General features: G+C 52.0%; 7 protein-coding genes across 7 annotated transcripts; 2 read left to right on the top strand and 5 right to left on the bottom strand.

The window, feature by feature from the left end:
* Positions 1-1,316: 1,316 nt before the first annotated feature.
* Positions 1,317-2,262, top strand: K460DRAFT_314297 (dUTP diphosphatase; the record flags this gene model as incomplete). Its single annotated transcript, XM_040930270.1, has 3 exons — positions 1,317-1,839; positions 1,905-2,077; positions 2,167-2,262. Coding segments are annotated over exons 1-3 (732 nt in total), but the record flags the coding sequence as incomplete, so codon positions are not given.
* A 126-nt stretch (positions 2,263-2,388) lies between these two features.
* Positions 2,389-3,963, bottom strand: K460DRAFT_407129 (Ribokinase-like protein; the record flags this gene model as incomplete). The annotated part of the gene is made up of 6 exons (XM_040937036.1): positions 2,389-3,214; positions 3,274-3,391; positions 3,443-3,655; positions 3,715-3,794; positions 3,846-3,856; positions 3,910-3,963. The coding sequence occupies 6 exons, from the start codon at positions 3,961-3,963 to the stop codon at positions 2,389-2,391; spliced, it is 1,302 nt and encodes a 433-aa protein (XP_040785301.1).
* A 317-nt stretch (positions 3,964-4,280) lies between these two features.
* Positions 4,281-6,521, bottom strand: K460DRAFT_407128 (proliferating cell nuclear antigen; the record flags this gene model as incomplete). The annotated part of the gene is made up of 6 exons (XM_040937035.1): positions 4,281-4,298; positions 4,349-4,638; positions 4,721-5,150; positions 5,203-5,243; positions 6,115-6,328; positions 6,441-6,521. 6 exons carry the CDS (start codon positions 6,519-6,521, stop codon positions 4,281-4,283), a joined length of 1,074 nt encoding a protein of 357 aa, XP_040785300.1.
* Positions 6,522-8,727: 2,206 nt separating this feature from the next.
* Positions 8,728-11,370, top strand: K460DRAFT_387037 (uncharacterized protein). The gene is made up of 4 exons (XM_040935628.1): positions 8,728-9,010; positions 9,090-9,271; positions 9,327-9,802; positions 9,859-11,370. The coding sequence occupies exons 1-4, from the start codon at positions 8,962-8,964 to the stop codon at positions 10,979-10,981; spliced, it is 1,830 nt and encodes a 609-aa protein (XP_040785299.1). The 5' UTR covers positions 8,728-8,961; the 3' UTR covers positions 10,982-11,370.
* Positions 11,371-12,615: 1,245 nt separating this feature from the next.
* K460DRAFT_407126 (uncharacterized protein) lies at positions 12,616-13,538 on the bottom strand (the record flags this gene model as incomplete). Its single annotated transcript, XM_040937034.1, has 3 exons — positions 12,616-12,961; positions 13,014-13,115; positions 13,171-13,538. The coding sequence occupies 3 exons, from the start codon at positions 13,536-13,538 to the stop codon at positions 12,616-12,618; spliced, it is 816 nt and encodes a 271-aa protein (XP_040785298.1).
* A 3,419-nt stretch (positions 13,539-16,957) lies between these two features.
* On the bottom strand, positions 16,958-17,233 carry K460DRAFT_287456 (uncharacterized protein; the record flags this gene model as incomplete). Its single annotated transcript, XM_040928967.1, has 1 exon — positions 16,958-17,233. A coding segment is annotated over one exon (276 nt), but the record flags the coding sequence as incomplete, so codon positions are not given.
* K460DRAFT_133639 (uncharacterized protein) lies at positions 17,156-18,512 on the bottom strand. Its single transcript, XM_040926697.1, has 4 exons — positions 18,340-18,512; positions 17,983-18,165; positions 17,474-17,904; positions 17,156-17,422 (listed from the first exon to the last, which is right to left on the bottom strand). Exons 2-4 carry the CDS (start codon positions 18,034-18,036, stop codon positions 17,266-17,268), a joined length of 642 nt encoding a protein of 213 aa, XP_040785296.1. The 5' UTR covers positions 18,037-18,165; positions 18,340-18,512; the 3' UTR covers positions 17,156-17,265.
* Between the last annotated feature and the right edge of the window lie 68 nt (positions 18,513-18,580).

Here is an 18,580-nt window from a genome sequence, read left to right as displayed (position 1 = left end):
GCGGGGTTGCCTCCGCCATTGGTGACACGCGTGTCTTCGATGCGGGTGAATCTTCGCGGGGTTGCAGAAGCTCGTCAGAGTGACGAGCGGCGATACTCGAACAGCGCACGACAATTGGGTGGGCGTCTCATCAGGGCGGGTGTTGTAGAACCATGACGGCTTCAGGTTGGTTTAAGCTTGAGCCGCCAAGGGCGATCGCTCGGCAATGTGACGTGACGATGGACTGTGAATAACAGCAGCTGTGTGCCCAGCCCAATGTCGCAAAGAAGAGGAGCTGCTTCTTGTCGGCAAAAGAGCAGTTTCCAAGCACCCAAGCCAAACGCGTGACATGGCCAAGGTACAAGACGGTCCCAGACTCGACGTGTGCAGCTCATCAACCATACGCCATACGCCGTCAGCACGCGAAGACGAGCCAAGGCTGTGGCTGACTGCATGCATAGCTACGATAACAGGACGAGGCCCGCGTCTCACCATCTCACCAGAGCAGAAAAATGAGTGCCAGTCACGAGAACAACTGCCAGAAGAGCTTGAGCCACCGGTTGCGCAGTGACATGCGGAGGTAACATGAATCCTTCGATGCAGAAAAAGGAGAAGGCCATCGGTCGATTCGATACGGGCCCCAATCTCTCCACAACATCTCAGGGATACGCCTTGTGCTGTAAATGAGAGCTTTCATTGCCGCGGCACCTGGATGCTACCCAGTCGGCGTCTTCTTCGCCTTAGCGGCCCGACAGTTGTCGAATAGGCCTCGTAAAAAGGATGTACCTTTAACCGCTCAGTCACAGGTAAGGCATCCAGCCGTGAGGAATTGTAGAGCCATGAGAGAAGGTTCTGAGGAATCACGCACAGTCTTTTTCTTGCTCCACATTGGTTGTCTGTCTGAAGTCCTTCACAGCCGGAACTCGAACCAGAGCTTGCTTGTGCCCAAGGTCATGCGAGAGATCCTTTATTGCTGCTTTGTATTGTTGGCGCTCGGAGACATTCGAGTGTCGTAGATCTTGAAGTGTTAATTCGCATCGAACATGAGTTCATCACTGGGTTCCTCCCAACACCATCATGGCCACTATGGCTGAACCACTAGTATCCAAGCAACCTGCCAGACCAACTCATCCAAACAGCTGCAAAAATTGAGCATCTAGCTACCTCAAATTCAAAAGAGACAGAGCAAGCACCCGTCTATCCATCACGTCGCATTGTCCGCCAATCAAAAAACTATGCGCCCCGACGCGTCGCACCTTCCCCACCACAACGCGTCTGCCAATCCCTAACCATCCCAGGTCACTTCCAATCCTCACCGCCTTCTCCAAACTAACCAACCAACCATCCACTGCACACAGTCTGTTAACGAAACTAGAACAAAAAGAAGAGAGAAGAGAATGTCAACAACACAAGACCTCGAAAACATCTCCACCCCAGCACCCGACCACGAACCGCCCTCCCTCCCCGCTTCACCCCTCCCCAAGCGGACAAAAGTCATCGACGACCCCACACCCCTCGCCCACCACACATCCTCCTCACTACGCCGCGGCACGGATTCAGGCGCCGCGACCCCGACGCCCCTAGCACACACGTACAACCCCAGCGCATCATTGTCATCAAACAACATGTCTGAACCTGGTCTACAACCGCCCGCGCAAATCGCCCCGTCAATCGCAGCGGCCGCGGCAGCAGAGCAGCAACTGCAGGTCCTCCTACTCAGCGAGCACGCGCGCGCGCCTACAAAGGGGAGCGTCTACGCTGCTGGACATGATCTGTATAGTGCGAAGGAATTGGTGATCCCCGCGAGGGGAAGGGCGCTGGTTCCTACGGATATTTCCATCTCGGTGCCGGTGGGGACATGTACGTTTTGACGATATGACGAGGGAATGTAGAGATAGAGGATGCAATGCTGATGTTCAGGATAGATGGCAGAGTCGCACCGCGCTCTGGCCTTGCGTATAAACACGGCATCGACACGCTCGCTGGCGTCATCGACGCTGACTACCGCGGTCCCGTCGGCGTTATCCTCGCGAATCTGTCGGACAAGGACTTTGAGGTCAAGGTCGGTGATCGCATTGCGCAATTGATCGTGGAGAAGGTACGTTATATACTATATATACTATATATCCCTCCACTGGGATGGCTTGTCAAGAAGATCAGGGGAATAGGAAGCTAATGAGGATACAGATCGTCATGCCTGAAGTTGTCGTGGTGCAAAAGCTCGAGGAGAGTGTTAGGGGCGCTGGTGGATTCGGGAGCACGGGAGGCTTTGGAGCGGGCACAGCTGTAAATGGTGCTTAGATGGGTTATATATCAAAGCCGACATGGCATGCTGTGCAATACATAGTTCACGGCGAGCTCATGAAATGATGCTCCATGCTAGATATCATCAATTGATACGCAACGCCATCACCTTTCTTCGCTACTCCCCCCCTTCACACGCCGAGGCTTGAACCTCTCCAAATCAGGCGGATCAAGCAACTCCTTGACATGACGCACAATCGTCACCTCACTAGCATTCATCAACGCTAAATGCCTCCTCTTCTCTGCCTGCTCAACCGCCTCGTCGCCTTGCCCACAGCCCTCCTTCTCCACCCTCTTATCGTATACGTCCATCTTCTCGTGGCATGACGCTGCCGTCTTCGCTAGTATAGCCTGCATACTCGCAAGCACCTTCTGACACGCTTTCGCTAGAGGCAGTTCCTCGGCGGGCACGTCGTCCGGGCTCCGCCAGCTGGGTGTAGAATGCAGATCGAGGTCGGGCGAGGACGCAGCGTGCACTGCTTCGATCAGGCGCGGAATGGTCAGCGCAGCGAACATGTCGCCTGTTCCTGAGAAGAAGAGGGGGAGAGCAGGCGTATCTATGCGGAAGAGGCGCGGCGTGTAATCTGAAGTCGCAGTTGAGCCGATAATGGTGAGGTTTTCAATGTCATCCATGCTGGTCGGGGAGGATGCCTCTGGTTGTTGAGCCTGCGATTGCTCCGATGATTGTGATGTGGGCCATGTGGAAGGGTGCGAGGTCGCGGCATCGAGATTTGGCGATTCGGACGGGGTATGCGTCCCCGATGCGGGTTTCGATGCTGGTCTCGATGGGGCACGCGAGGGTATCGTCTGGTTGTCGCGAGTCAAGCGCAGAGACGTGATGATGACATGGGGTACTTGGTACTTCTTGTGGAGGACTTGAATCGCGGCAGCAAGTGACTTGAGATCACTAATCGGGGTATCGGAAAGCAGCCTACACCTTCATGTTAGCGATTGCCTGGTCCGGACCGTCCCTCACGCAAGTAGACCTACTCTGCCTCGAATTGGTTGGGTAGTATAAGGTCTGCCTCGCGTAGCAGCGCCTTATATTCAGGTACCTCATCCTCCGGTATGTATAGCTTCCCGTTGTCTCCCATGACTGGATCGAGCACTGTCCATAATCAGCCCTGCTGGGCGCGTCTTACTTCAACCCCACACTCACCCCAGAAGAAGCTCCCCGGTTTCGTCCCGGCATTGAACTTGATATCTCTACCAATCTTCCCTATCGCCTGGACTGCCTCGGCGCTGGGGACATATCCCGTCAATAGTACGTCGAAGTTGGTCAGATTCGATTGGCGGAGGCCTTCGTAGAGGTCCAGTATTTGCGGGGCTGATGTCTTCGTGCCTTTCACTTGTTTGTAGGCAGTGTGATTGCCTGTTAATCTCAGCCCATGTCCTATCAAAAAAAGACCTTCCCAGCTGAAGCATACTTACTGTAGTGCACCGTGTTGATCGCCGACACGTCGCATCCCAAAGACTGCATCACAAACGTTGCCATTTTATTGCCGACGTAGCTCGGGTTCCAAGTTAGTCATATGCACGTCTTCCCATGTAGCGAGACTCACCCATGGACTACCTGTCGCGCATTAGCTGCAAGGCTTGTTGTAGCTGTGCGCGTGTGAGTCTTACATGGCTGGCGATCGCAAGCACGCGCGTGTCCGGTATGAGCGTGTCGGAAGCCATATTTATGACGAAGAAGGTCAATGTTAGTGTAGAGCAGTCGAAGGTTGTGGAGAATTAGGCGCAGACAGTGACAATGAAGTGTGTTGATTTCTTATCTGAAATTCCGCGCACGATGACGTGAAAAGGTTGGTGGGGCGGGTAACCCTCCTTTTACCCCGAGGGCGCGGAACACCAGTGCGCGTTTCTCGCCAATCTAACATGCTGGAACCATGAACCTGACAGACGCTCCGAATGCATATCAAAAGACCATACGCCACATATCCCCCACATGAGTGTTGAAAACATGTCGCTCGTTTCGAAGGAAGTCAAGAGTCTGCTCACTCGTCATCGCCGATCTACTCATGTTAGCACATGTCCATTGTGAGGAGAGATCATGCAATAATACCTTAGGCGCAAGGTAGAACCTCAGGTAGCTGTTGCTCTGCAGGCCGTATTCAACAAGGAGGGGAACCTCGGCTGATAGGCAGAGCTTGACCGTATCTGACATGCCACTGGCCTTGCAGAAGTTTACCAAGTATTTGAGCGAGAAGGTGAGCAAAACAGGCTCGCTCATCTCAATTTTGACGGAGTTTTCGGGCTTGTCGACAGACTCTTGCTGTCTAAGCGTGACGGACCCTGACCCGATGTCGCCCTGGCAGGAGAATTTGATACCCTCTTTCGTGCACTCGATCGACACTGGACTGTAGTCAGTCCTGTGCAATAATGAAATAGCTCCTTCTATCCGTAAGATGCTTTGACGCTGACAAAGTGACCATACCTGATTCCGACAACGCATTCAAATCCCTACAAATCCTCTGGAACTCAGACGTCGGCATGATAACGGTAGCCGCATACTCTGTGTCCGGAATGCCCAGATGTTCCTGGTCAATATCCATAAGCTTGATATCATACTCGCTAAGTCTGTCGTTGGACTTGTTCTCGAAAACAAGGTTGACTACATCAGGCGCATCCTCCGCCTTGATCGTGAGCTCATCGTCGTTCTGGGCTGCGCGCAGGACTTTGGTAAGGGAGCCGACATTGATGCCGAGGGCGATGTTACGGTCGCAGCGGAAGGGCTCGAAGGCTTCGGACCGCAGAAGCATCGAGACGAGGGCGACGTGGGAATTGTCCATGGCCTGGAGGGCGATGCCGGAGTCATTGCAGTCGAAGTTGCAGTCTTGAACGAGGTCCTTGATTGCGTCGACGACCTAGGGCACTGTCAGATGTGCTCTGAAGCAAGGCACTGCCTTGTTACCGTACCTTCTTCAGGGTGCTGGCCTGCATTAAGCGTGCCTCAAGCACTGTGACATGTTAGCCGGCATCCATCTATAGTATTGAAAGGGAGAGCGTACTTTTGGCTGTGGATTGGGGTGATTGGGTAGTAAAAGACGCTGAAAGTGGATATACAAAAGTGCTTGTGGATGTGCAGGATCGTGGTGGTTGAGGCAGCAATGGAGGGGAAACGCGAAGATGGTAGGCGAACGCGTCGACCACGCGCTAAAAGTTAATTGGTGAGCTTGGGCCACAGAGGCGGCTTCTTGCGCTGGGCCAAAGTAAAAAGGAGCTATTGCCAGATCAAAGGATTCATCGTTAAATTTTAGAACAGACGGCATTACTCGTCAGAGCCTCATGTTCAACATTGTGCACACTCTTCATCTAACAACGTAGAGGAAAGCTGAAGGTATATAGCTATTGAGAATCTTAACTGTATGGGCCCTCGGTGGAATTGTATGAAATAGTAACTTTAGTACAAGGGATTAAGCCATCACGAAAGGATAATAACAGGAGTCAAAATTTCTTTTTATATCCATAGACCGAGCGGGTATCATGTAAAAGCAGCTCGACGGTGCACGACAACGTCAGGCTATTAACTCTTTCAAAGGGGCTTCATCCTTTCCATCGTTTATTTGAGCGGGCCTGGAGTGCTTTCTGCCTATGCAGTGTCTCACTGCATCAACAACCGGAGATTCTCCTGCGTCGGGTTCATTTCAGCCAGACTTGATAGCGGCCAGGAACACGTAGGGAGCCACTTGATACTGTCCACGCAGCCTACCCGCCCAAATTGAAGTTCGTATTACGCGCCTTCGTTTTTTCAAAGTGTAATATTCGTGTCTCATCCTCCTCACGCCCTGACCAATCCATAGAACAACGTCCAAGTCAACACAAACCCACTTAATCCCCCGAACACTTCTCCAAACCACATGTCCCCTAGCGGCCGGTAAAAGTAAGCACCGGGCTTGCCATCAGTCTTGAGGGCAAACAGTAGGGCTGAAACGAATAGCGAGCCTATAAGGTAGAAGATGAAGCCCGTGTACGATTCGAGGCCTAGTGTGCCAGCGGCGACGCCGAAGAGCGATGCGGTGAGGTTGCGTATGTTTGCGATGACCTGTGGCGATATATGTAAGTAGGAGCACAGAAGATTATGAGTACGAAAGCGCAGTCAAAGACTAGGGATCAATCCTGGTGAGTGATGGTAGTGTAGTAGTGGGGGAAAGTACCTGGGTGTTGTGCTGTAAGCTGGATGCGACGATCGGGTTGATTGCGAGTTCTCGCTCTTCATTTAGGGACAATGCAGCCATTGTCGGGAGGGGGGCGTCAAATATCTAGAAGTCCCAACAGGCGGTCGAAGGACAGCACGGCCGACTCGTTCAGTCGTAGAGTTGCTTGGTGCAGCGAGAAATGGCGATAGTCGGAGGCGATGAGGGGCGGCGGGTAGGTCGTAGGGTGTTCTCAATGCGTCGAAATGTTTGGAATAGCTCACTCGAAATTTGACTTCGCCTTCAAGTCGCCTATGACGAGATAGCAGCTGCTGGGGATAGTAAGATGGATCGGTGGTGTTGTCGGAGCTAAGGTGCTGGAGATGCCGATTCGAGGCTAAACTTCCTTGGCCTCATCATCCGTGCACAGCATTGATGACAGTCCTGACTTTGCTCACACAGCCTATTCTGACATCGAAATCACAGTATTTGTACGTAGGATTTGGTATTTCAGCAAAACCTGAAGGATTAAGTCACTATGGCGGCGCTTTGAGAGGGAAGAAAAATCGATTGCCATTACTAGCTACACAATCAACGCCAAGTATGAAACGCGTACCAGATAAGCATGCGGGTAACGCAGTCTATATTCATTCAGGTGTCTGAAGTGATCAGCTTACAGTTGGCAGTAGGCATAGATGAGCTCACTGTTCCAGATGAGCAGGTAAGGCTGGAGCCCTTAGTCGTTGCGCGTAAATAAGCCATGGCTTGCTGGTGATACCGATCATTGACTCTGGGGGTAGTCGCGTTTCCAACTCATATACGCTTCTACCGCCTGCTAAGTCCGCAAGGAATCATATCTATGCATTAGTTCATACCGTAGATAGTAAAGTACCATTGGCATGGCCCTGCCCTAGCTCCATCTACTGCACGCTGAAGGTATTCAGTCGCCGGTATCAATAGCCCTCTTTCCTTGACGTGGTCTGCTGCATGCCGCCGTGCCTTTACTGCCACAAGGCCTCATCCGTAGATTACACCACAAGTCGGCCATATGTGCTTTCCCCGCTACTATAGAGCTACAATCTGCTCGGCTGATGTTTGCCAATGACTTCTGGGCTCGCAGTAGCCAATTTCGCCCGATTACTTGAGCTTTTCTTGAGGATAGCTATGCCGCGGGACGGTCTTACAGACTAAAATATCAGCATCCTCAGGATAAACTTGTCAATGCTGCCTCAAGCTCCAATCGGCCACATCTTGGAAGGCTCCGATATCTAAATCGGCGAAAGCTACGCGATGGGTGACGCTGGTTAGCGGTAGCTTCCAGCGCCCACGTGTTTCATCAGCAATCGTATCTTATAAATCCAGAGAGGTGGTCGTCCTACCGATGGCGTGCAGCTGGTCTCGCCAGCTGTGGGGCGCAATGTCGAAATTAGTGGAGTTCAGGGTGACAGTTGACGTAAGAGTATCAATCAGGCGGTGTCCGTGGTTATGTGTGGGTCCCTTAGCCAGGGGAAGATCGTCGTTGGATGGTATAGTGTTTTTGTAGGAAGATATGTAGATGACAAAATAAAATGAAGCAGGATGCAGAATTGGACAGTTTGACAGCTAAGAGAAGGGGTTGAAAGTACGTTCTATTCTCAATGGTATGATTCAAGGGTTGTGAGGGTCGATTGCTTCTTGATAGATATCTACAGTGATCGGAGCCTACCGCGGCGTAGGCGGTGATCTAAAAGGAAAGGGTTCTGGGATGGTCTAATAAGTATGAGACAGTCAGCCTCGCATTGTCTGACTGCTAACATGTGAGAAGCAGCGCGAGCTCTGTCAGGAAAGTTCGACGTTTTAAACACCGGCCATAGCCCTTGAAATAGGGGAACTAGTTGGTTAACGACATGGACTAGTGGAAGAGATCCTAGGACTGCTCGGTATATTAGAGTGTAAGTAAGTTATTAACCTTCTCGCATAGCAAGCTTAAATAAAGGTCCAGGCTAAACACGGCACGTCGCATAGCTTCTCCAAGACGATCAGCCGAGGCTAGCCCAGGATTGAGGTTGACGGAACGGATACCTCGCTTGACGACCGTAGAGAACCAGATATAAGGTCGCCAGTCTGGCAGGCAGCCAGACCCAGGCTGGCAGAGTTGAAGGCCTTCATGGGCAGAAGCGGTTCGTACGTAGGAGGGCCAGAAGACGTTGGAGATATCTGCACCTCGACATAACGCGCGCGTAGGTGTTGGATAAGACAGGGTCCATTGAGGGGGGGCATCGAGTGGGCCACAAATGGGGTGAACGCCCCCCTAGGTTACACCAATCGCAGGGGTACCATCTCCGCAACGCCTCATTTCCCGAGTGTCATTGAACCACCGTGTGCTCTCCTTTACATCCGCGGTTCCGACTTGACGATAAACGCCGTTACGACTATTGCTTGCCACTGTTCACAGCGTCGTGCCTGCCAACACTACCTACGGACGACGGACTCGAGCAATCGCACCCCGCCCAAGCACATCCAGCCAAGCCACACGACCACGCATCATGAGGTAGCAGCACGCATGGAGAACGTGATACTCGACGACTCGCCGCTGGCAGAGTTTCTAGAAGGCAAGCATCTTCTTCTCCTTCTCCTTCTTCTTCTTCTTCTACTCGACTACCAAGCAATCAGCCCTAACGACTATGCCAGGCGAAGGAAGACGTCTCGACTCAACACCGCCATCACCCGCTACATCGTCGTCGCCAGACACCGACGGCTTCGCGCCACGAGGACCCTCCACACTCCAGTCGAGAATACGAGACAGGCTCCCACAACCACTACGGATACATGAGAGGCATGGCTCCATCGCTCGCATACACACCGCATGTTCGGTTAGTCCAACCCACATCCTTGGCCATGTATGCAGTCACTGATTCGCGCGCATAGAAAGCGGTCAACTCGCGGCTCGGACGCGCCGACAACGAGCGGTTTCTAGAACGCTTTCGCTACATTATTGTCGCCTCTCAGCTCTTGGGAGAACAGGGAGGCTTGCGGGCCACTGCTGTTCCTAGCTTCGCTGCCGACGGACGACCCTGCCCGCAAGATGTCAAGATTTCCACCATAAGCCCTGTTGGCGCGGCTCTGACTGGCGCAACTGCTTTCATACTTGTATGGCTTGTCCATTGGTCGCGACGCCAGGGCGGCTTCAGCAAGAGGAGGACACTGCTCGTGATCGTGGTGTTCGCCGTGGTTGCCACCGCTGTCTACGCGCACATGCGCCGGCAGTGGCTACAATATCTGAGACAAGAGGGAGTAAAGGGCGCATCTGCACTCGTCACCAACCTGCAGTCATTCGAGGCCTCGACGTCATCAGCCCTGGCATTGATACAAGAAGTGGAGCTCGTCTCAAGGGGTTACCGACTGTAGGTTCCCCTCTCGGCTAAACTCACATTCCTCGTTCACTACTGACCTCACACAGCAGTAGCCCTTTGCCTCCCATATCACGCATCGAAGAAAAAGGACAGGCTCGCCGCTGCCAGCGCCTACGCCGGAGTCTCCGAGCCGCCTTTGCCGACATCATCCCGATCCTCGCGGAACAGTGTGGAACTCTCAAGCAACTCATTCTAGAAGATGACCTCGAAAAGTACCTCGATGTCTACGAAATTAGCAACCCTGATTTGCAGGAGGCGGCTCAAGGCTGCTCCGCATCGGAATTCGAGGATGCCGAGTCGCTTAAGGCTCTCAGAACCCTCCAGTATCGCCTGTCGACCCTTCGCCGCGTTTACCTATGCTCCCTCTTGGCTCTTGAAGCTGATGGTGGAAAACCAGACTTTACGCGATGGTCGATAACAGTGGACTCCATGTTGAGTTTGGCTCGTCCTATTGGGCAATGGAGTGAGAAGTTCAATCGCGTCCTAGCAGAGGAGGAGCAGTTCATCTTCCCATCCCCAAACAAGGTTTCGCATACGCCAGGACGTGAGAAATTGCGCAATTCTGTTCGAAAACTGTCCGGTTTGTCGCAAGGCATTCGTGGCCTACAAGCCAAGATGCAGGTGCTCCGAGAAGAGACGAACAAGAGCTTAGAGGATACAGAAGATGTCACTGAGCTTGGGACTCATCTCATATCCCAATACGAATCCATCGGAGCAGATCTAAAGAGTCTCATGCAAGCCTGGGAAACCGGTAAAAACGCGCTTGCACTCAACATCGATCGACACGAACGACGCATTTCCCAAGCATCGAGTGGCCTGCGTTCACCAGTCCCAAGCCTAGGTGGGCTGACTGCTGTAGACGAAGGCAGTCCGTCTGATGCCCTTCGTGCCTTGAATGGGGATTTACTAAGCTCTGAGCAGAGCGCTCCTCCGAGTGACCAAGGTAGCACTTCTGACGATGAAGTTTTCGAAGCCATTGCGATACCGAAAACCCGTGTTACTATGTCGAGAGAAGAACGAATGCACAAGATACAAGAAGACCGCGCACGACAAGCGTCGCTACGCGAGCAACGGGAAGCTAGTACCAACATGCTTAGGGAGCTGGAATCGGTGATTAACTTGAGGCCAAACAGGATCTCGGGGCCCGGGTCCAGAGTAACGAGCCTTTAACTCAATTTTTCCTTGTGTTTTTCCTTTCTGGGTCTGTTTGGGCTAATGATCGCATACTAGCATCGCTCTTTGTTATTTTTATTATCTTTTGGGCATCATCCGCTGGGCAGGATGGGATTTGATCTTGGGCATCTACGTATACCACTGACGCGATCGCATAATGTTTTTCTCTCTCTTAACATTGGGAGTTTGGAGGTTGGATGTCTCATATGCATACACTGCTTTGGTCAATCTCGTGCGGAGTAATCAATCAAGACACGCTTAGTCACAGAGCTATAGAGCTCGCGTTATTTTATTAATGATATCTTATGACAAGACGCAGTTCGCGTACGCGCAAAAATCGCCGTCTCGCGACTCGCCGTGTCACTTTCTGGGCAGCTAGAAAGCTCTAGGTTTGGCTAACGCGTAAACGTGGCTGGCGAACGTTGGTCCGCGGAAATTTTGTGCCCGTTGGTCCTTTGCATTAGCGTTGCTGTACCGACTCGACATATAATTAGCTCGGAAGTGTGGGTGTAGCAGTTGACCCGTGTATATAGGCTTTGATGGCTTCTGCCGCAGGCATACCGCCGGCTGTCAGTACGACAGAGTGTGACGGGAGGTTTATAAAAATTGGAAAAAATTTAAAGCGCCTACGCCGCAGAACTACCTGTTGATAATGAACGAAGTCACGTTAAATACAATCCCCCTCTACAGTTATAAAACTCTTTCGTCACCCCTAAAGTCCTTTCTAATTGCTCTCACTCGTAACTGACAAGAGGCACCAATTCAATGCCCAAGCAGGCTATCCCAGCCTGTTGCATAATGTGCGTGTCAAAGGCTTGCTGGAGTTCCACAACGTCTCGCCGTAGAGCTGCCGGTTTGATTTACTTTACACAGCTTGTACTCGGCAATACCGAGCCAGGGTACTAGAAGCGGTTACAATGTTACTTGATTTTCTCCTTCGACTGATTCGAGTGACTCTTGAGCGACGGTGTGCTGAAGCTGGTCGGCTAGTTGACGGAGGAGGGTATAGGGCGACGCAGGGCGAGCCTCATCTGTAAAAGCAGGTACTGAGAAGAGCTGACAGCCAATTGTTCTACCCCGAGGAGACGCAGCCATGCCTGAGGTGATTGATCTTGGTCCGTGACCGCTCTTGCCCAAAGAGATCGGTCCGTTTGGCTAGTGTGATTTGGGAGGTGAGAGCCCCTGCGCCTTTATTTCGACCTCATCCTTCAACCACAACATGTTCTGCTCACAACGTTTGACAGCGGCATTTCCAAGTGCGGTGAAACCAGCTACCATTCTCCCTCTACCCCTGCGATACATACTAAGGACTATATCGTACTCGAGCGATCTGCTCCTTCACGGTTGGCGGACGATAGCGACACCAAAGTACCAGGACCCTCTGCCGAACTCCGAACCCGTCGAACCTCCTCATTTCCAAACGAACGCCTTTCCACGCACGCGCAATATAACAAGAACGCAAAACACTAGCAATGAAATACAAAAGACAAAGGATAATCATACCTGAGAGCTGAAAGTCGACATTCTATCAGAGGCATCAAGGACGGACGTGGCATGTCATACCCCTACCCCAATAAATGGAGCCATCCGCATCGGACCCAGCCCACGCCATCCTGACTTCCTACTCTTCATCATATTCGTACTTGGGAGGCTGGAGGAGCGCCGTGCTGCCTCCGCATGTGCACACTCAGACCATCCTTCCGAATGTACTCTTTGCCGCAACCTGAGATTGGGCAGGGGTATTTCACTTTTTCTTTACCTGACCCTTCGCAGGCTTGCGATTTCAAGTGACGTGTTAGGTTCCCATGTGCATACATGCCCGTCAGTACCGTTCCACAGTGATAGGGACAAGCGACACTGGTGTCCTCGCCTGTTTGTTGTCCTTCGGTTGAGTTGTACTGCGTGCCGTTCGAGCTTGGATTGTGAGGAGATGTTGACGCGCTGGCTGTCGAAGGATCATAAATGTTCAAGCTCTCGCTTTGTGAACCGTGTCAGCTTTGATAGCGGAAAAGTCCAAGACGCCCCTTACATTTCTTGGGCCGTAAGCCGCCCTGCCTGGGGCGCATACGACGATCTACCATCTTGTCCTTTGGTTGTTGAATGGTAGCCATGGTCTGGGTAAGAGGTTCTCCTAGACTTTGAATCAGCGACATCATCTCACCCAATTCACGTATATGTGTACGCACTGATATTCATACTGATAGTTCTCAGGCAGTCCATGGCCAGGAGGATATATTTGACGCTGTTGACCAGCTTGCGGGCTTCGCCATTCACTACCACTGCCAGTAGCGTTGTACGTTGCTGCAGTTAATTCTTGGAACCCACCGCCTAGATGGTATGGCACAGCGTTGGTATTTGTGCTTGCGAATGCTTCGTGGCTCCAATTGGTGGTATACATATCCGATCTTGGAGTTAGCTGGACTCCGTACTGCTGCCGAATCTCGTTGACGCCAGGGCCTCTCACCCATGCAGTGTTCGTTGGAACGCTATATCCTTCGTTGTTTTGCGGTGACCAGGGCTGGTCTCTTCCGTCGTCGGGGTGAGTGCGAACCATGATACAAAATTCCGTGTCTCTCTTCTGGATCTTGGCGTTCGTATCTCCCGAAGGGCTGTCGGCTGTGTGAACAACGATATGAATCTTTTGGTCGGTGTGCTATCGTCTCAACGGAGTTTGAAAGCGCTGCGTTTTGCAAGATACTCGTCCTTCTCAGGATACTCTTCAGTAGCACAGCCTGCCAGTGCAATCGGGAAGAAGTCGCCAGTGGAGAGCAACATGAATTATGACCTTGAGACGTCTGCTATAGCATGGACAATATCACACAACGCGACGCCGGAGTCTCGCAGTTCACGGTCGAATTCGTGTCAGCTGATCGAGTTTCGCCTTACTCTGTGTTAGCTTCTCAGTTTGCTTTATAGGAGAACACTTACTGATACCTCTTGACTTCCGCGTCAGTTCTAGTTGCACATGATAGATGGGTATGCAAAATATCATGGCACCCAGGCGGACGAGACGCGATAAATATACCATCGGTACGCGTGGTCGACAACTGAGATCTTAGGCATGAGAGCAGGAGGCGATGCATCCTAGCTCGATGTACACCTAGGGCACAGCGGGCTACTGCACGCGCAGGCTACCAGGGCTTTTGCAGGGCACAATCGCACCTCAATCGTACGCTCGACTTCGTTAGCTGGGGTGCTAGTGTGCCCTGCGGAGGGCAGTTGCGTCTTCTAAACCGAGCCAAGGGGCAGGAGTCTGTGCGACAATTTTGGTCTGTCTACCAATCAGCTACTTTGCGATATGACTGAAAGTGGTACAACGCATCAGACGCACTGTTATTTTCCATGCGACCGCGGTCGCCTCATCCAAACCCCAGTGCCGCAGGATGAGCAATGTTGCTGCGATGAAAGGGGCCCTACATTTCGACATCCGATACGAGAAGGCAAATGCACCATGTACAGCAACAGTGACTGTACACGACGCTTGGGTACCGCTAGCGACATATGCCGTTCAGAACGCTCATGCCCAATCGCCACTCCAAGGCCCTAATTTTTGTTAATACTAGCCGATGGCTCGCAGTCAGTTCAAGCGCAAATCAGACGTATGATCTTGCCGCTTCGTGCGGATCATGTGCATGTGCGTCCTAGTGAACGCTACGCGCCCTTTCGAAGTCTGGATAGTCTGTTTCGATTGCCTTGGCTGACCCATGAAGTCGATATGGACGCGAGAACTCGTCCCGAGCACCTGAGGCTGTTGGAAGACCTGTTAAGACTGGGCGGCACGCGATCCTACTCTCTCGAACCCATATTTGCCTAATCGTGGCGTTTCTAACTCAACGAAGATGTTCTCCGACAACTCAGGGCGGACATGCACCACACAACCTCCTGAAATATTCCCGGCCAAAGTCATCACTTTTCCCTTTGGCGAAGTTTGGACAGAATATACCCCTATCCCGGAGAGAGGTGGTTTGTAAGGAGCTGGAACGAACCTCTGGGCAGCTCAACATACTCACGGCACACGCCGGCTAAGAAGGGGTGCGCTTTCGTATTCAATAGCGCTACTGACAAGCCTTCTCGGCCCGTTCCTTGCTCAGATGATTGGCGAGATGTACCGAGTTCCCAACGATGAATTCGTCTCCACCTGGTTGCAATAGAGACGATGTCCAGTCCATCCAGCTCTCACAATTAGCGCTGAAACACAGCGCTTACGCTCATCGGCCTATGTGGTGTAGTTCCACCTACCATGAACAACATTTCATGCTTCATTGCGCAGTCAGGGTTGAGTCAATAAGTCACTACGCAAATATGTTGCCAGAGTAGCGAGATGAGAGGGCTTCTCTCCGCTCGTCTTTGCCCAGGGGCGCAACTGATGACAACTGGTCAAACAGCTACGCCACAACATTGCAGTCAAGGACTCCTGATACCTCCAGTTTACCCTTGTTAGTGAGCATCTAAACTCAGCCCTGGACTAGTCGTTGCTTGTCGACCCGTATCAGTGACTCAACAGCAAAGCATAGCTGCAAATCAGCACGTCTTGCTTATTCGCATAAAACGTCTCGTAGCGATCCTTTACACTGCATCTCGTCGGGCTAACCGCGCTTACTTGCTTAGATTTCTTCGCGCGTCTCTCATTTCACTCGGCATGACTATCATCGCATGTTCGGACAACATTCAAGCTTAGGGATATCAGCACCGTATCTGGAAAGGCTCTTCGTTCCGGCTGCAAGGCGTCGCACGTGTATTTCATGTCTTGTACTCCCGACTGAAATCGGATCAATCATTGCTCCCCTTAGCAGGCGGTTGTAACACAAATGCTCCCTCACATACACGTTGGATAAATCCAGGCTTAGGAGTATCCCAAGTGCTCCACGTGAGTGGTCCCTCATGCGTTTGAGGATGACAACAATGAATATTGCGTGAGAAGAAGCGGTGAGTTGACGCTTATGCTGGCGGGCATGCCAAGTCATGCAAGTTTGCCCTCTTTTCCACCTCCTTAATCAAAGTAGTTCATCACACGACCGTCGGATACGGACTCTACAGTTAATAGGAGATGAGAATTGCCCCCTCAATGAGCAACCAATGAAAAGCAACTTCAATACAGTTGCAAAATCGGGCGGTGAATAGCGCGGGATGCGAGGGCTTGGGGCCAAATCCGGCGACTCGTGCGTGGAGTCCGCGGAGGCATTATTGACGTGCCTTGCTATACGGTCTACACCTCCACCAGCTACAGCAAGACCGTTGAGGCTCCACAGATCTAGCTGTTCATGCTCAGGGTAAGGCAATCCCGCCCCTGCCTGCTTTGCCAACCACCCGTCCTAGTGATATCAGGAACAACGGAACGGGACTGAAACCGGCTACTTCGGTCCAAAGTTGCACTGCCTTCAGAATCTGCCCCATGGCCCCATCCATTGCTCTGCCATGAGGCACGATTCGAGCTTTTGTACCTCGGGGCCGCAGCCTACGAAATCGGCGAGCGTCTACAATTGAAGGACTAGTGGCTATACATGATGCTCTTCGCGTAGGTGCCTTACGAAAAGGCCGTGTAACGAGGCCGTGCTGCTGTCGAGGCTAACTCTATAACCCTCTACGACATGCTATGGTACTAATCCATATACCGACACTCGGCACGAAAGAAGCCCACATCGATGATCTAGGCGGAGCCTCCACCCGTCTAAGACAAGCACCGTCTATGCAGGTGAGTAGACAAAGCTATGGCACGCGAAATCATCAGGGTGATGCTCGTATTGTCCTGATGGGAAGTCTATAATTTTTTGTTTTTAGAATCTTGAAACTTCTAAGACTATTATCTATAGGTACATGGGAAGGGGCATTATCTTCGAATCTTTACAACGCTCGAATGCACATCCAAAGGCGACATGAGTCAATAACAAAACAAAGCAAGCACATAGATTGACGGCAGCAAGACCAGCGAGTATTGAAGGGAGGAGTTTGTGGGTAATAACTAAGTGCATCAGATCAGTCCTCATCGGTCCTCTTCCGCTTTTTGGGCGGCGGCGTATCCAGTTCTGGATGGCTTCTCCTCTCATGAACGAGGCGGGCATCATTACGTCCGAAAACGGAGTCGCATCCCTCCTGGTTGCAGCGGATATGTTTTACGCCATTTGGGAATTCAAGATCACTATGTTTATTCTCCAAGTGTCGAAGCAGGTTACGATGGGCCCAGTTGCCGGTATACTGTTTGTTCGGGCAACGAGGACAAGTCAGAGTTTGAGTGTTGGAGCTACGTAACGGTTAGTTGCTGATGTCTAGGGCGGAGGAAGTATCTACCTAGAGTGGGCAGGGATGTCCAGTTGAGTGGTTCGATGGGTTTCCGTTCTAACTGGCAGGTTCTCCGTTTCCGACACATCGGTGGTGGTGCGAGTTCCGATCAGATGGTACTCCAACGTGCCGGACGGGGAGCCATGATCGCTCCAAATACTACTGTTCGCCATTAGTCGGCCGTTATATGCTAGTGGTTGAAATATCGCTCACCTGCCCCCACTGGTGCGCGATCCTGCAGTATCATTTGAGTTGATAAGACTGAAGATATCATCTGAGTTATCTATCGCCGAGTTTGTGTTTCTTCCTGGAGAGCCCGGCGACAGTGGATCATCAGACGGTAGTTCAAGGGCATATTCCATCTGTGGGAGGGCCATTTCAAAGTTCTGGTTGTAGAAAGAGAAGGGCGTTGCAGCGACTGCTGGGTACATTGTTTCATTTGGAGACGTATCCTGGGCTATAGCAGTATCGTACGGCGACCACAGAGCATTCTCTGCAGCTTGGCGGATGGAAGGTGGCCAGTCTGGATTGATGATCACCTCCGGAGATATATTGGTAAGACGATAGGTCGACGGGGACGCAATGGACGGGACATGGTATGAATGCTGGAGAGGTTCATGTCCAGCTCGATCGTACGTTCTATGCTACATCCAACTTTAGCTCTCATTCGTTATAAGGGTCACTGGCCGCCCTTAGACTGAGCCACTTGGATTTTAACTTACCTCATCATAGCCGTTCGCACCAGGCGTGAACGAGTGATCGCGCCTCATAGACATCCTGATCGCATTGTGGGCCCTCTCCACACCCGCTGGTTTCTCCAGATTCGACACTGCGAGCTCGGCGATGCTACGGAAAACAGAAGTGAGGCGTAGGCGAAAGGTACATCTCGAAAAGAGACCTCCGACCTGGTTATGACCAGTCACAGTCAGGACCGCGGGACCCAGTGTTGGCGCTTCCTGAATGGTTGCAACACTCGCGCTGCCTTTTTTGATGTGGGAAATGGGAGCACAAAGGTACCCTAGCCAGCGAGACACAAGTTCGGGGGTGTTTGGGACGAATGAGTTGGATTGAATACTGACAAGAAAGAAATCCCGCCCACTAACGGCCGGCCAGCAGTGGCGGCCTTACCGGTACGTGAGTTGGCACCTGTCTCAGCAGTGGCTTGTACATACGTGGATGGACGCTATTCCTCGGTGCATTGCGGTGGCGGTAGATTCATCGTATGGGGGTCCAGAGGGCGGCCTCAGGAGGGCGCCGATGTGCCAACGCAACACGAAGGACGACGGTACGGAAGAAACGTTCCCCCCATCGCTCTGGCAT

The sequence above is a fragment of the Cucurbitaria berberidis genome (genome assembly GCF_010015615.1).
Source record: "Cucurbitaria berberidis CBS 394.84 unplaced genomic scaffold K460scaffold_4, whole genome shotgun sequence".
Lineage (NCBI taxonomy): Eukaryota > Fungi > Ascomycota > Dothideomycetes > Pleosporales > Cucurbitariaceae > Cucurbitaria > Cucurbitaria berberidis.
The sequence above is the reverse complement of the archived record's forward strand: the minus strand, read 5'-3'. Positions and strand labels throughout refer to the sequence as shown.

What these genes read in the sequence shown, in the direction of transcription:
- K460DRAFT_387037 (XM_040935628.1), top strand. Translation starts at nt 8,962, where the DNA reads ATGGAGAACGTGATACTCGACGACTCGCCGCTGGCAGAGTTTCTAGAA. An exon ending in GCTGGCAGAGTTTCTAGAAG is followed by an intron (nt 9,011 to 9,089) that starts GCAAGCATCTTC and finishes CGACTATGCCAG; the next exon opens with GCGAAGGAAGACGTCTCGAC. An exon ending in GCATACACACCGCATGTTCG is followed by an intron (nt 9,272 to 9,326) that starts GTTAGTCCAACC and finishes TCGCGCGCATAG; the next exon opens with AAAGCGGTCAACTCGCGGCT.
- K460DRAFT_133639 (XM_040926697.1), bottom strand. Translation starts at nt 18,036, where the DNA reads ATGTCTATGAGGCGCGATCACTCGTTCACGCCTGGTGCGAACGGCTAT. An exon ending in GTGCGAACGGCTATGATGAG is followed by an intron (nt 17,905 to 17,982) that starts GTAAGTTAAAAT and finishes AGTTGGATGTAG; the next exon opens with CATAGAACGTACGATCGAGC. An exon ending in TCGCGCACCAGTGGGGGCAG is followed by an intron (nt 17,423 to 17,473) that starts GTGAGCGATATT and finishes AATGGCGAACAG; the next exon opens with TAGTATTTGGAGCGATCATG.